The 14320-nt window shown below is 36.9% G+C and overlaps 1 protein-coding gene across 1 annotated transcript in view; it reads right to left on the bottom strand.

The window, feature by feature from the left end:
- Window positions 1-1052: 1052 nt before the first annotated feature.
- Window positions 1053-14320, bottom strand: part of LOC125453266 (endothelin receptor type B-like) — a 32684-nt gene continuing 19416 nt past the window's right edge. Inside the window, exons 4-7 of the mRNA XM_048532591.2 lie at window positions 10768-10917; window positions 8329-8462; window positions 6053-6161; window positions 1053-1338 (exon numbers count right to left, since the gene is read on the bottom strand). Coding sequence (XP_048388548.1) covers window positions 1186-1338; window positions 6053-6161; window positions 8329-8462; window positions 10768-10917 — 546 coding nt within the window. The 3' untranslated portion in view covers window positions 1053-1185. The remainder of the gene's footprint in view (window positions 1339-6052; window positions 6162-8328; window positions 8463-10767; window positions 10918-14320) is intronic.

The raw sequence follows: 14320 nt of genomic DNA on the forward strand, positions 1-14320 counted from the left end.
TTTTAAAAATGGACAGGAAAGATGTGACTTAATTTGCTGAAAATCTGGTGTATTTGATGAAAATGAAGCTTTAAGCACTTATGTTTAGAGCCATGATGGTAAAAGATAAGTCCTAATAGTTGTAAGTCCGAACATAACCAGGTAATTTTTGCTGTATGGAATTGACAGAAGGCAGATAGTGGGGTCGGGGGTGGGTGGTATGGTGGGTAGACAAGTTTCCTTGATGCTAGTTGTAGTGAAATTTTAAACATCTTTTCTGTTGCTGCATTCACAATTTTCCTCCAAAGAGCAAAGCAAGAAGAAATTTCCATCCTAGCTCTTCATTCAATGAGAGAATATTCATTGAGGAACAGCAATGCAAATTGTATCAGTTTAACAAGGTCAACTTCAGCACATCAAAACCCTCGTGACAGAATGTTGCAGAGGATCAATGTTTTTGTTATGGGGTTCGAAGCATGTGTGACTATTCACAGCTCAGTTGTATTTTTTAAATAATGTGACTTAAGTGCTTTACTTATGCAAGTAATTGCTGTGTGTCTACAGGTATCACATGCCATTATGATGTTGATGCAACATCCAATGATAGTGTAATAGAATATCTTTACCATGTATGCAGCTATATGAGTAAAATGCCATTATGAATAAAATGCAATTAAAGTGAAAAGGGCAATGGGTCCGGCCCAAAATCCATTTTATGACCATTGCTCATGAAAGGTTAAGAGACTATGTCCTATTTAACTTACCGATACCCACATATTATCAAATAATATATGATACTTGAAAGCTGGTTATCTTATCTTGCTACTCAGGCTCATTAATCTGTAATAAATTTTGCAAATGATTAAGAGTTCGGGATGATATGGTGACCCAAAAGTGCAGAGTTAGGCCATTCAAGTGCCTTAACAATGGTTTTCCCTATCAGCTGGTCTGTCTTCATTTCCTTCCATCCTTTACTCTTTAGGCTACAAAGAATGCTTAATGGCTGTGTGAGTTTTTAAGATGGGTGTTTCGTTACATGATGTATTTATCTCAAATAGACTGTAGTGTCTGCCCTTTCTTTGGGAAAGCTCTATGATTTTCAGTTTGGATTTTTGTCATTTGTGATAACAATCAGATCTTTTTGCACAGTATTTGGCACTACCAGCATTCTTTCTGGAAATGGATGTGTGGAACACGGCCTCTGTTTTAGGATGAACTGTATTTATTACTGGAACGTGAATTACTGTGGTCTAGCCCCTGGTCGATACCATTTGACTTCCATTTGATGCAGGACTGCTTTTCATCCAAGGGCAACACGTGCATCATTGTCTTCCTCTGGAACCAGCAGCAAAGGCAGGACTGTATATAACAAAGAAAGCTTTATAACTCCCATTCTGGTAAGCAAAAGAGAAAGTCTAGAACAGCTTAGTTAACATCAGTTCACTAATGTTCTTCAAAGATGGACACAATGAAACAAACCCACAAGAAACTATATGCAAACCACTTTGAGACAATTGGAGAAACATCACAAATTTACGATGGGGGCACTTTATATTTTTTTTCAGTTACCTATTACTTTTCTCTCTTTCTGTTATTTTTGTGTGTATTGCCTCGGTCCTAGGCTGTACCTGGAAAGCAGGCAGCAATATGTGTGAGACAACAAAGTGTGGAGCTGGATGAACACAGCACGCCAAGCAGCATCTTAGGAGCACAAAAGCAGACATTTAGAGTTATCTGTGTGGCTTTTTCTAAGGCTATTCCTTCATATGTAAATATCACAGCTTTCTAGGGTATACCGCCACTTATTTCCTTCTGTAACTCACTGGGAAAGCCTAGCTGTACATCCTGTGCCTCTGTCCTCTCACCCAGGCCTATCAGTGACTTCAATTAGTTTGCTATGTCAGAAATGTTGCGCATTAATCTATGTGTGTAAATGGACTATAAAATACTCTGTTGATCAAAAGTAATAATGTTGCAAACTCAGGTCAGCAACTACACCTATAATACTTCAATTGGCTGTCAATTTTCATTGTTAAGTCACATAAGTGAATCATTAATGCACAGGAAGCCATTTGAACAATTGGGCCTATGTCAACATTTTGATAATCATTCTACTTCCTTGCTTTCCCCCCACCCCAACACCCTGCAAGAGCAGTTATTGTTCTTAAAATTTCAGTTAAATTTCATTCTTATAATTCTGTTTAAGTCCCCAGACAGAGTTTATCATTATTGACACATTTGATTAATGTGGTTAAGTTGACTACTGGATGAGACACAAAAGCATCTATTTAAGTCTCTATAATTAACTGTATACTATTTTAATATTAAATATAGTTAATGCTAATGAAATTATTCGGAGCTAAGGCAATAGAATTATGACACACAATTTTCATTTTCTTTATGAGAAGCATTTTATTCTCAATTTGTCATAAGTATTTTTACTTTGTGGAAATAAGTTACAAATCTATTGCAGCATAAGATTGGAACTCAAGCAGGTTAAATAAATTAGTCAAGTCACCATATATTTCAGCACCAGTGTTCCAGAAAATACAGACTCCCTGCAGTATGTAACTAAAAGCATGCATGCACAGTTATGAATGTTGCATTTAGGTCTGCGGCTCGCTGAAGACTCAAGTTTGACATTTTAATCACTTTTAAGTTATTTAAAATCTGCTATTGTTTCAAAAGGAAATGAGTAGAATCCTTTTTTTTAAACAGAAGTCCACATTATGTTTGCCTGAAAGTAAGTCGCTTGCTTCGATGGAAATATAAGGCACTGTCAAGTTTCTATGTACCTTGAAGGACTAGTAATGCCCTCCATAAATGTTTGCAGCTTATTTATTCTGTTTAGGGGCACTAATATTGTGACCAAGTTCTGTGCTATCCTTGCTCACTGTTCCACACATGGCTACTCTAGGAACCATGATTTATTGAGGTATAGTCGAAGCAAATTATTGCAGAAGCTGGAATCTGTGCTGAAAACAACAAATGCTGGAAATCACAACTGGTCAGGCAACATCTTTGGAGAGAGAACAAGTGAATGTTTCAAGTCTAGATGATTCTTCATCAAAGTGGTTATTGAGGTGGATGATCAGGGTGGCTGAGATTGTAAACTGGAACTTTATCCTGGTCTTTTGTTTCTGAGCATTTTACCATACAATACATAAAAAAATGTTATATAAAATGTTTTGAGTATGCTTTACTAATTTAATTTAAAAAATAAAAATGCTGTATTACAATACTGCTATTTATTTTCAGGCTGCATCATTTACATTACTGGCATTGAAAACTTCAGAGTGATCATTAAGCAATTTGTACATTATACACTGAGGTGTGACTTTCTAAATAATGATATCTAATGAGATGATTCAGGTAGAACGTTTCTCATCAGCTTAGTGAAAAATACACATTGTCAGACCACGTGACATGGATTATTTTCCCTGAAGTGGGTTATTGAAATAAAAAAAACAACTGTAATGAGTAATTACATTTAGTATCATTAACTTGCAATGAAATGTTTGCTAGTAAAGCAATAAGAAGTGCTTTACAGACCCACCTAATAAGATGGAACTTAGTCTAACATTGGCAACACAAAACCTATACATGAGATTGTACCGTCATTTGTTTAGAGCAAAAACTATTTGTGAATTAGCTGAAAGAGTCCACATTGCATTGTTCTGCCTGCTGGGCAGATTTGTCAATAAAACCCTTCTTCCTTCACCGTCTCTTATTCTCTTTTGGACATTATCTGCCATAAGAGCAAGTTACTAAAGTTCAGCCTTTACCGGCATTTGAAATTGTAACTCATTGCTCAAAAAAAAAGTGACTGCTTTTACTTTGGAAAACAGCTCAACCATTAGAAATGATGGTAGCATCCAGACTCTTAAAGTCTTGGAATTATTATAGTTGTGATCATTGTGCGTTGGCACCAGACCCACCAATAGGAAAACTGTATGTTACATTTGCAATAATGCATAAATGGGTTCCTTTGTAACACAGAGAAACTAAGTCTGCAGGAATCAATTTATAATAGCCTCAAAAACTTTTTGTCAAGCAGGGGCACTGGACAAAATTTTAGTCTCCCACACAACATGCATGCAGGCATTGTGTTAGATTGTCAAATGAAGCAACAGCCATGAATGCCAAATTGTTACTTCATTCTATCCCTCTGCGGCTTCTAGCCAGTAGTCCATTTGGACTTTTGAAAGTTCCATCCAAATCAAGTTGTTTTCTTAAGATATTCAAAGAGGAGGCAGGAGAAAAAGGTGATCTTCCATTATGCATGCGATGGTTGCACTGGATTCTGTGTACTTTAGGAAACCTCTTGATTTTCCATGCTTTAGCAGCTATAGCTAAGTTATTCTCTACATTTTCCTGTATTTCTGTATTTTTCTCTATTTAAATCCTCATTTTTATGTTCGACTCCCTTCACACATCTGCAAGCCCCTCTATCCCGACTGTTCTCCTGGATGTCCATACTCATTCAAATCTGGCCTCTTGAACACTCCAAAGCTCCAACTTGTGATGGCTGTTTCCTAAGCTGTCTCCTCTGTAATTTCTGACCCAACCTCTTGGCTCCCATCTTTGATCAAATTTTAGGTTTTTGTTATCGTGGGTAACCAATTCAATTAAGTACACAGGCCCTTTCAAATGTTTTTTTTGTTGCAGTAACTCATGGATGGTAACTTAAAGAGTTGGTTTGTGTTTGGCTTGTGTGGCTGGGCAGCTTACAGAGGACAATGATCATCAGTCCCCATATCACTCATCCAGATGCCCAGCGTCAAGTTCTGTTTGATATTACTTCAGAAATTTTACTGTATTAACAGCACTGGATACATGCAGATTGTTGTTGATGAATGGCCCTCTTTCCAGAGGAGACTGTGCCAACCATTATGCTGTGAGGATCTTTGGAAATAGCAAAACATATCATGTTAAGCTTCATGTGATCCTGCACTAGAGAAACACTAGTGATTAAGGGAGAGTGTTGCTGACTAAGTCTCAGTACAGGTGCTGGCATATCTTGTTGCCAATGGCTGCAATATTATGGCCATCCAGACTCTTGACTATGGTACGTCCAGATACAGATTCCTTTTCTGTAAGCATATCTGCAGCTATGATCCAGTTGACATCTTGAACTTGCAGGGATAGTAAGAGTCAGCTCGTCCTAAAATTTGGTTGCCTCTTTTGGTGGTCATGTTTCAATACTGCTTACAAGTGTGGAACCTGAAGTGGCAGAGAGGGCCAACCTCCTCATAAGCATTTCATCTGCAATCACTTCTAACTTCAAATGATATGAATTAGTGGCTTCACTTGTTGTTCAACTGCCTACAGATCTGGTTGAATTTCAGTTCCTTTTTCTTAGCTTTTCCCTGTTGCAGCTTGCACTCATATTTACAGCTTTGACAGATGCCCATGATGCTTTGCAATGTTTAACAGGTGGCTCTCTGAAAACCTGTTGAAATTATGTCCACTTCTCATTTTGTGGCATTGCCCTACTATTGTCACGTCGTTTTGCACGTCACTGACACAATATCTCTCTCTCTCTCTCTGTCTCTCCCTCTGTCTCTCTCTCTGCATTCCTTTCAGCCCTAGACTTATATGAATCAGTGTCTGGTGTTGTGAATAAATTATTTTAGTGACTTTAGCCCAGTGAATGGAATGCTCCTTGCACATGGTCTTTCAGATGGAATCTGCGCCAGCTCTGCATTGAGATTTGGAGATTGATATAAGCCCTTTGATGGATTATGGCACAAAAGACAGCCATTCAGCATGTCAAGACAATGCTGAGTCTCTGCGCATTTGTCACAACTGCCATAAAAAGTCCAGACATCCTTATATGATGTATAATTTATTATTTGAATTATTAATTTTAAAATATATGGTTATTTAAAAATATATGAATCATAAGTATATTTTTGATTAGATAATAGTCAGATAAATCCAAAAACGATTAACACTTAAAGTTCTTTCATTAAATGTATACTTTTATCATGAAGCTTCAACTTTAGGAGCAGCTCTGAATCAAACAATAAATGTTTTAGGATGAAGATCTTCAAAACAATTATGCTGCTACCTGAAAGCAGTTCTTGAATCTCTTGCTGACAAAGTAGAGTGCGATCGGATTGATGCAGGAATTGAGGGAAGCCATATTAATGCCAATGTAGTTCATCACTAGGAGAAAACTGGATGCCAAAACAAGAACATTAGAAGTGGCTATTTAGGGATTTAAAGTATTGTGTTACATATGTAAGTATACATTAAAGAATTTCTAAGGTTAATCTTTCCAGCTACTTGGATGAGTGCACCTATAACAACATGCAAGAAGCTTAGCACCATCCAGGTTAAAGTAATGTCTTCAGCAACGCCCTATCCATGGCTTTAAAGAATGATTCCCTCCACCTCGGACAGTGGCAACAGCATGTACCATCTCTAACATGCATTGTAGCTAATTCTGAAGTCCCTCAGTAGCACCTTCCTTGACTTTACACAAATAGAAGGACAAGAACGACAATTGCTAGTTTTCCTTCCAAACTTGGAATAATATAATGGCTCTTTCACTGTTGCTAGGTCAAAATCCTGGAACTCTCTTTCTAATTGCTAGCTAGGGACTATCAGATGGACTGTAATGGGTCAAGAAGGAAGTTTAGCACCACCTTTTAGAACAAATGAGCTAGGAAAAGGAGTAAGCAATTCAGCTTTTCGAGCCTGCGCCAACCCCAATAAATGCAATCATGACTGAGCTCTACTTGACTTCAGCTATATTTCCCAGCCCCCTCTCCATAACCCTTCAACCCATTACTAATTAAAACTTTGTAATCTCCTCCTCTAATTGACTCAATTTCGCAGCAGCGCCTGCAGCCCGGATAATGAATTCCACAGATTTGCACCCCTTTGAGAGCAGTAATTTGTCCTCACCTTCATTTCCAATCTGCTACCACTTAGCCTAAAACTATGAGCCGATGTTATCAACACCCTTTATCATCTTATATACATCAATTAGTTCTCCTGTCATTCTTCTAGACTCTAGACAGCATAGGCCTAAATTGCTCATAACACAAACCCCTCATCCCTGGGATCAATCTCATGAACCTCCTTTGAATTGCCTCCAATCCCTCTTCAAATAAAGGGCCCAAAACAGAATGGAATACTCTAGGTGCAATATCAGCAATGCTTTGTGCTGTTGCAGATACACTTCCCTCCTTTTACACTCTATTCCTTTAGCAACAAATGCCAAACTTCCAAGTGCCTTCCTCATTACCGATTGAACCTGCATACTAGTTTCCTGAGGCTCATGCATGAAGATACCCAGATCCCTCTGCACCAAAGCACTCTGAAGTTTCTCTCCATTTAGATTATAAGTTACCTTTCTATTCTAGTCAAAATGTGCAATGTCATACTTAGCCATGTTAAACTCTATCTGCTAAATTTTGACCTATTTACCCAGCCATCTCCATTTCATTTGTAAATTTCTTATTTCTTTGTTGCAACTTACTTTCCCACCCACTTTACTGTCGTCTGCAAATCTGCCTAAAGTACATTCTGTTCCAAGATCTAACTCATTGATAACAATTATAAATAGATGGCGCCCAAGGACTGAACCCTGTGGCACCTCTTAAGTCACATCTTGCCAGCACGCGAAAGATATTTCTCTCCCAACTCTCAGTTTTCAGTTGCTCCTTCATCAAATCATCTGTTGAAGATAAAACATTACCCCAACCAGGGGTAAATTCAACTGCAATTAGGGATGGGCAAGAAATACTGACTGTGTCAGTGACACACAAATCCATGAAAGAATTTTTAAAAAGTTTTACGTGTTACAAGTGCTTTTGTGATTGAAAACATGCAATTTTTAAAACTTCTAATGTTTTCATTTCTGGCAATGTTGATCTTCAACATGAAAACAAAATTTAATTCATTCCTTTGTCATAATGAGAATTGATATTACAACATGTAAGACATTTATACATTGGTTATTGTTATTTATCCAATCTGAAAAATAGATATAATAATTCGTAATTATAAAACGTTAGATATAGCTCATAAATCTTTGGCAAAAAAAACTACATAGCAAGCCAAATTATTCTTTATAAAATTTGCAACTGGATCCAACATAGTCATGCCTTTTTTTCTGCATATAACATTTGATGTGTTTTAAGTTGTCATTTGCAAATGAAATGAAGCCTAAAATGCTAAATTTTCATATAGGTTAAAAATATAAAATCTCACACTATCCTCATTCTCAATCAGAAAACAAGCTTTAACAGGAGTTGGTAGCTTTCTCTCTGGTATATGTTACGCTTACTGCCCTCTTATGGTAATCTGACATCCTCACTTTCCATTAATTCTTACCTCAGTAGCTCGCATCTGTTGGGATCATTTTCATCATAGAATATCTTCATTAAAATTCTACTGAGATGAAGTGGAAGCCAACAGAGAGCAAAAACAAGCACCAGGCAGAATACAGTCTTTGCTACCTCACGACGCTGCAAGTGAACAATCAGACTGTTAATTATACTATTGAGCCTTTGTTTAAAAGAGCTTCAAGATCACAACCAACAAAACTCTGAGGGCACTATACTATTCTAATGATAAACCTTGTTTGAATGCAGTTCAATAAACCATTTCTGCTACAGGAATACAGTGAGGCACATTCAATAATTTAGCATATCACTCTGAGTACTATGATTGATTGCATACAACCCATCAAAACTGTAGCTGCACCACAGAATTGATTTTAGCAGTTTCTGTTTTCATGTAAATATTGTTTTCACTACCTTCAACAATGAGTTTATGCAATGGTAAAGATGGAAGGAGGCATCTTTAAAATTTTTTATCATAACTTCATATTTGGCAAAATGGACAGATAGATGGCAATACAATTCAATGCATTAAACTGTGACATGTTATAGTCTAGGAGGAAAGGAATTATGAAAGGATTATGCTCTAAATAGTAACATTTTAATTTGGGTGGGTAAAAGTGGAAACGCTGATATTAATAAAAACATAAGATGCATGGAATTCTGGAACAAACAGTTAAGGACCATAAATAAAAATCATATAAATGTTGATTTTTATGCAAATTCTCACTGTCTGCATTTTCTATAAAGTTCTGGGTACCTGTTAGCAGAGGTTTCTAACAGCTAGTTTAAGGAAACATCAAAAATATGGTAAGAAATAATGAGTTCTACATTTGTGGAAAGGCTCAAAACAGTGCAATGAGTTTCACTGTAACAAATAGGTAGAGATAAAATTAAAATTTTCAAAATGGCAGAAGATTTTTGAGATGGTTATTCAATAAAGATTGTTGGCAACGGTTAATGAATTAGCAATGATGAGACACAACAGAAGACAGGAAGAACAAAAAGGAAAATTTAAAGAATTGTTTTCAAAATGGAATTAGTAAACATGTCCTTTAGTCATATTGAGTCAATTAAAACGCAATTGCAAAGAAAGGATAGAAAAACAGGTGGAGAAAGAATAGGGAAATGGAATTACAAAAGATAACTCCAGTTAAAGATCTGATGTAAGAATGACAAGATGAACTATACACTTCTGTTGAGATCCAAACTTATGCAAGATCAGGTATGGCAGGTGTAAGTTTGTGAAGCAATTGTATTTTGCTTATTCAAAACTGCATGTACATTGTTGAATGATTATCAGCTAAATCTTGATTTGGAGATTAATTTACTAACTCTTAATTAACTTCAATTCACCTGGAACATTATTTTGTGAACAAGTTGTATTTTGCCATCATTTTGCAATATTGAGATAGTCATTTTTTTTAGCTGAATAAAACAAAATTATATTTACACCTTCTAAATGAACAATCAGTTTATGTCTGTACCGTGAAGCAACAATCAGAAAACATTGTAAACTTGTCCTGGATATCTAACCACGAACGACGGAATTGAACTGTAACTGAAAGATTAAGTGCAATCTAAAAGTTGATCTTTTAAGGTAAAGCACGTGATTTTATTAATTCACTATTTATTGTTGTATTACTACAAGTACATAGATTAGAATATCAGTACAGACGATTGCTCCAGGAAACAGTTTTACATTAAAGCAAGTGTAAATTATTATTTTCATAATTTTCAAGAATAAATTGATGGGAGTAGATTCTCATTACAGCTTCAGGATCTTGCCAGTGGGAGCAAATAGAGAGGCTGAGTCAGCACTTACAGGCAGGGTGTACAACAGATTGATTTTCATGGAGGCGGCCTTCGCATTCAACATTCTATTAAGTATGCTTGACAGGTCTTTAGTCAGGACGTGCCTTTAATCAGAGGGTCAACTGAGAGAAATGCATGTGGCTGTTGCAGCTCAGAAAATGTAAGGGTATTTGGCTGAGTTCTGAATAAGCCTTCTGTAACTATCAAGTTGTAGAGTGTGGCTCGAACTCTAAAGTCTGGCTCAGGGGCAGGGATACTACCCATTGCAACAGAAGACCTCCCGTTGAGAGGAACTGAAGGAAATAAAATGAAATTAAATTAAATGCTGATAGACATTCTTTTGAAAATGGACGTCCCGAAATTCTGAGAGAGTTTTGCTGAAATCCCAAAGTGACTCCAGCTCAATCCCAGTGAAGGCTCAAATTAATTTAAAAGTAGTACTAACCATATAAGTGGGGAAAAGGCTTAAGTCAACCTAAGAATATAAAGCAATAATATTTAGTCGGCAACATGTTATTGAAGCTGACCATTGGTTCGGTTTAAGCTATTTACATATGAAAATAAATTGTTCTGTTGAATATTTTTTAAAAATGAAAATTAATATTAAGATACTTACTTGTTTCAGATGGTCATTCAGAGCGATCTGCATCCCACTTTTCTTTCTTAGCATCTCACAAGTCATTAAAGAGTAAAACAGAGCTGTGCATGCGAGAGGCATACAGAAATAAAAAGCAAACAGCCACCAGTCTTTTGCTATCTTGTAGAACTGAAAATAGTCATATAAAAAAAACACATTAAAGCAATGAAAGACAATCTCATTAAAAGAATCATTACTGCCACAGTCCTGATTCAATCCTATCAACACAAAATATTTTACACACAGCACAATGAACATTTGAACAATACAAATGATTGCACCAAACAATCCAGAAATCTAGATTTGCCTAGGGCTGCCAACTTTCGACATTATACAGTGGGAATCCTCCATTTTGACTACAAAATATGGGAAACCCTTCACTGGAGCAACACAGCATAGCATCGCTGCTATTGCTGAAAAATAAGAGCCTTTTAAACAAGGAAAATAATGATATTGAATAAACATAGCATCAAAATTAATATAACCAGGAAGATACAACTTCAGAAATGGCACAAATAAATCACAGAATTGGACATCTTAAAGTATCATCCTTAAGATACATAACATTTTCTAAACTAGATATTAAATCAGAAGCTGAATAAATAAATACACTTTTATGTAGAATTAGAATACAGTTGTTGTTGTTATTCCTTGCCAAGTGATTAGAGAAGCAACACATACATTTGAAGAAATATAAAATCTTTGGTAATTACTTTAATCACAGAACAAATAAAAAATCTTGAAAAAACAATATAGCACAAAAGAGTTAAGCATTTGGGGAATCAACAGATGATTTAATTAAAGAAAGTAACAGATTCGCTGTGAAATGTGACCACAGTGACTTAAAGTCAGAATTCATAACAGACAGAATTATTGTAGGAACTGATACGACTTCATCAGATTTATTATAGTTAAAGAGAAAGTTAGTGAATGAAGGGCAACTTCAGAAGGAACACAGATCAAACATGGGAGAAATTCTGTCTTAACCGAGAATGCCAACAGAGTCTTTTCTTAAGTCATAAAACCATGATGGAAATATATGAGAAATAATGCTGTGATTTTGACAGACATAGCACGGTAAAAGATTGTTATCAGCACTGTGGAGCAGCGACGTTTCAAAGGCACAGATACAGGCCATCAGGCCACAGTTAGCTCAAACAGATCCAGTGGGGGAGGGGGATGTAGAGTGGAAACTAGGAATGACACATAAGCCATTGTATCGTATCAAATAATGGATGAACCATAAGTTCAGTGGGTTGGACATGAAAACATCTTGAACACCAACAGGTCCTTGCAATTATGGAAAACATACTGGTGTATGATGAATAATTATTCATTCTGGCTTCACTTCAGAAACGTGCTCTCGGGAAGCTGTACCAAGAACATTGTACAATTATGCACAAAAACAATGCCCTTATAGAGTTAGAGACAGGGGCTTGGGCAGTTTGGTAGAACGGATAGACCTCAAGATTCAGGTAAGTAATTCTTTGAAGTTTACATTATATACAGATAGGGTGGTTAGAAGGGATTTCCCATGCCTGCTTTCCTTGCATAAACCTTTGAGTATAGGAGTTAGGATGTTATGTTGAGCTTGTGCAGGATGTTGCTGAAGACTTTTCAGGGGTATTGTATCCAGTCTGGTCGCTCTGTACAGGAAGAATATTACTTAGCTGGAGAGGATTCAGAAAAGATTTACCAGGATGTTGCTGGGAATGGAGGCTTTGAGTTAAAAGGAGAGGCTGGGGATTTCAAGAAAAGGGGGAATATTTATCAGTTGAGAGGAAATTGATTTAAAAAAGACATGAGGAGCAATTTTTGGTTTGAGAATGGTTCCTGTGAGGAATGAACTTCCAGAGGAGATGGTGGATGTGGGTGCAGTTAGAATGTTTAAAAAACATTTAGATAAGTACATGAATAATAAATATTTGGAGGGATATGGGCCAAGCCCAGGCATGGGGGACTAGTTCAGTTTGGGGTTATGGTTGGCATGGACTGGTTGGACTGAGGGGTCTGTTTCTGTGTTATATGGCTCTATGACTCTATGGCATTTGGATATCAGGATATAGTCAATGGCTTAGTCAATGGTTTGATAGCCTTGGATCTCGAAGGACTTTGAAGGTATCATAGCTGATTGTGAAAGCCTGATTAAACTGGTTTGGCAGAAATGTTACCGTCACTTTCAACACTGAAGACAACTCAGACTGCAAGAATCAGCTAAGTTCGTTGTGAAGCATAAGTAACAAAATAGGCATTTTCTGAAGAAGGGTCCGGACCCGAAACATCAGCTTTCCCGCTCCTCTGATGCTGTCTGGCCTGCTGTGTTCATCCAGCTCTACACCTTGTTATCTCAAACTCCAGCATCGGCAGTTCCTACTATCTCGAAATAGCCAATAAGTAGTACACTTCTATTGATGCAATCAACAAAGTAAGAGCTGAAGTGTGCAATACAGGTGAATGAGTAACTGCGGCAGGTTCAAGTCTGATATTAGATGTTGAGAGGACTTAGAAGAGACAAGTTCAAACGGAATGTTGGGCTTCCTTATTTTCCCAGGAACTGTGCCCCGGGAACAGAGATAGAGGTCATTGCAAGCAAGGAGCAATTCTCAAATAACAGAAATTTGGAAGCGAACATGTTCGTTTTATTCATAATGTAATCACTGAGAATGAATGAGAGTCTAAACCAATCAACACATTCAAGTAAAGAGTCTACATTGTTCAACACAAAACTACAGGCAGCTAAGAATTAAAATCTGTTGATAAAGATTGAAGATGTGGTATGTACAATTCTATGGAAGCCACAACTCAGAAAGGATAACCAATGGCTAATGATTCAAAATACTGCAAAAAAGAAATCTCCTGTTTTATCAATGATGATGTTCCCAATTAAGGAAACCCAAATTAAAGGTCCTCCTTGGTTAAAGTGGCCTGTTGATATCAGACTGTCAGGAAAAGGATCAAAGACAACAGTCTTCCACCTAGCAAATTACCAGCCCACCAGTCTATAGAGAATATAATCAAGAAAAATCATGAAACTCACAGATCACTTGAATTTGTGAAGTCAGACTTGGGGAGGAGATTGGATAGTAATGAATGAAGCATAGACATGAATACATCAATGCGCTTGAGTGGAGATATTGTATACAAGCCTCAAAGGATTAATACAGACCAGTACCATTTGCATAACACACCATGATGATATCATATGGACTTGACGGCAGAACAGCTTAGGATCTTGGTGGAGTATAACCTGGTTTCCAGACACCCCTTCAAAGTGTCTGTAATAATGTCTATCATATCAACATAACCTGTAATTATTTGCTGACATGGAATAAAGTAGATTTTGTCAACTTCCAGGGCCTCTTCTAGTTAGACCTCAGTGTGATTTTCCTCTACTGCAATAAACTATGCAGACCCTGTAGATCCTTATGCTTAAAGATGATGGTAGCAGCAGATCTATCACACTGTGGGGTGCAGACTTAATTTAGCTGCACATACAAGTCAAATGACCTTCATCTGTGTTGAACCATTCTGT

The sequence above is a fragment of the Stegostoma tigrinum genome, chromosome 6 (assembly GCF_030684315.1).
Source record: "Stegostoma tigrinum isolate sSteTig4 chromosome 6, sSteTig4.hap1, whole genome shotgun sequence".
In the NCBI taxonomy this organism is placed as follows: Eukaryota; Metazoa; Chordata; class Chondrichthyes; order Orectolobiformes; family Stegostomatidae; genus Stegostoma; species Stegostoma tigrinum.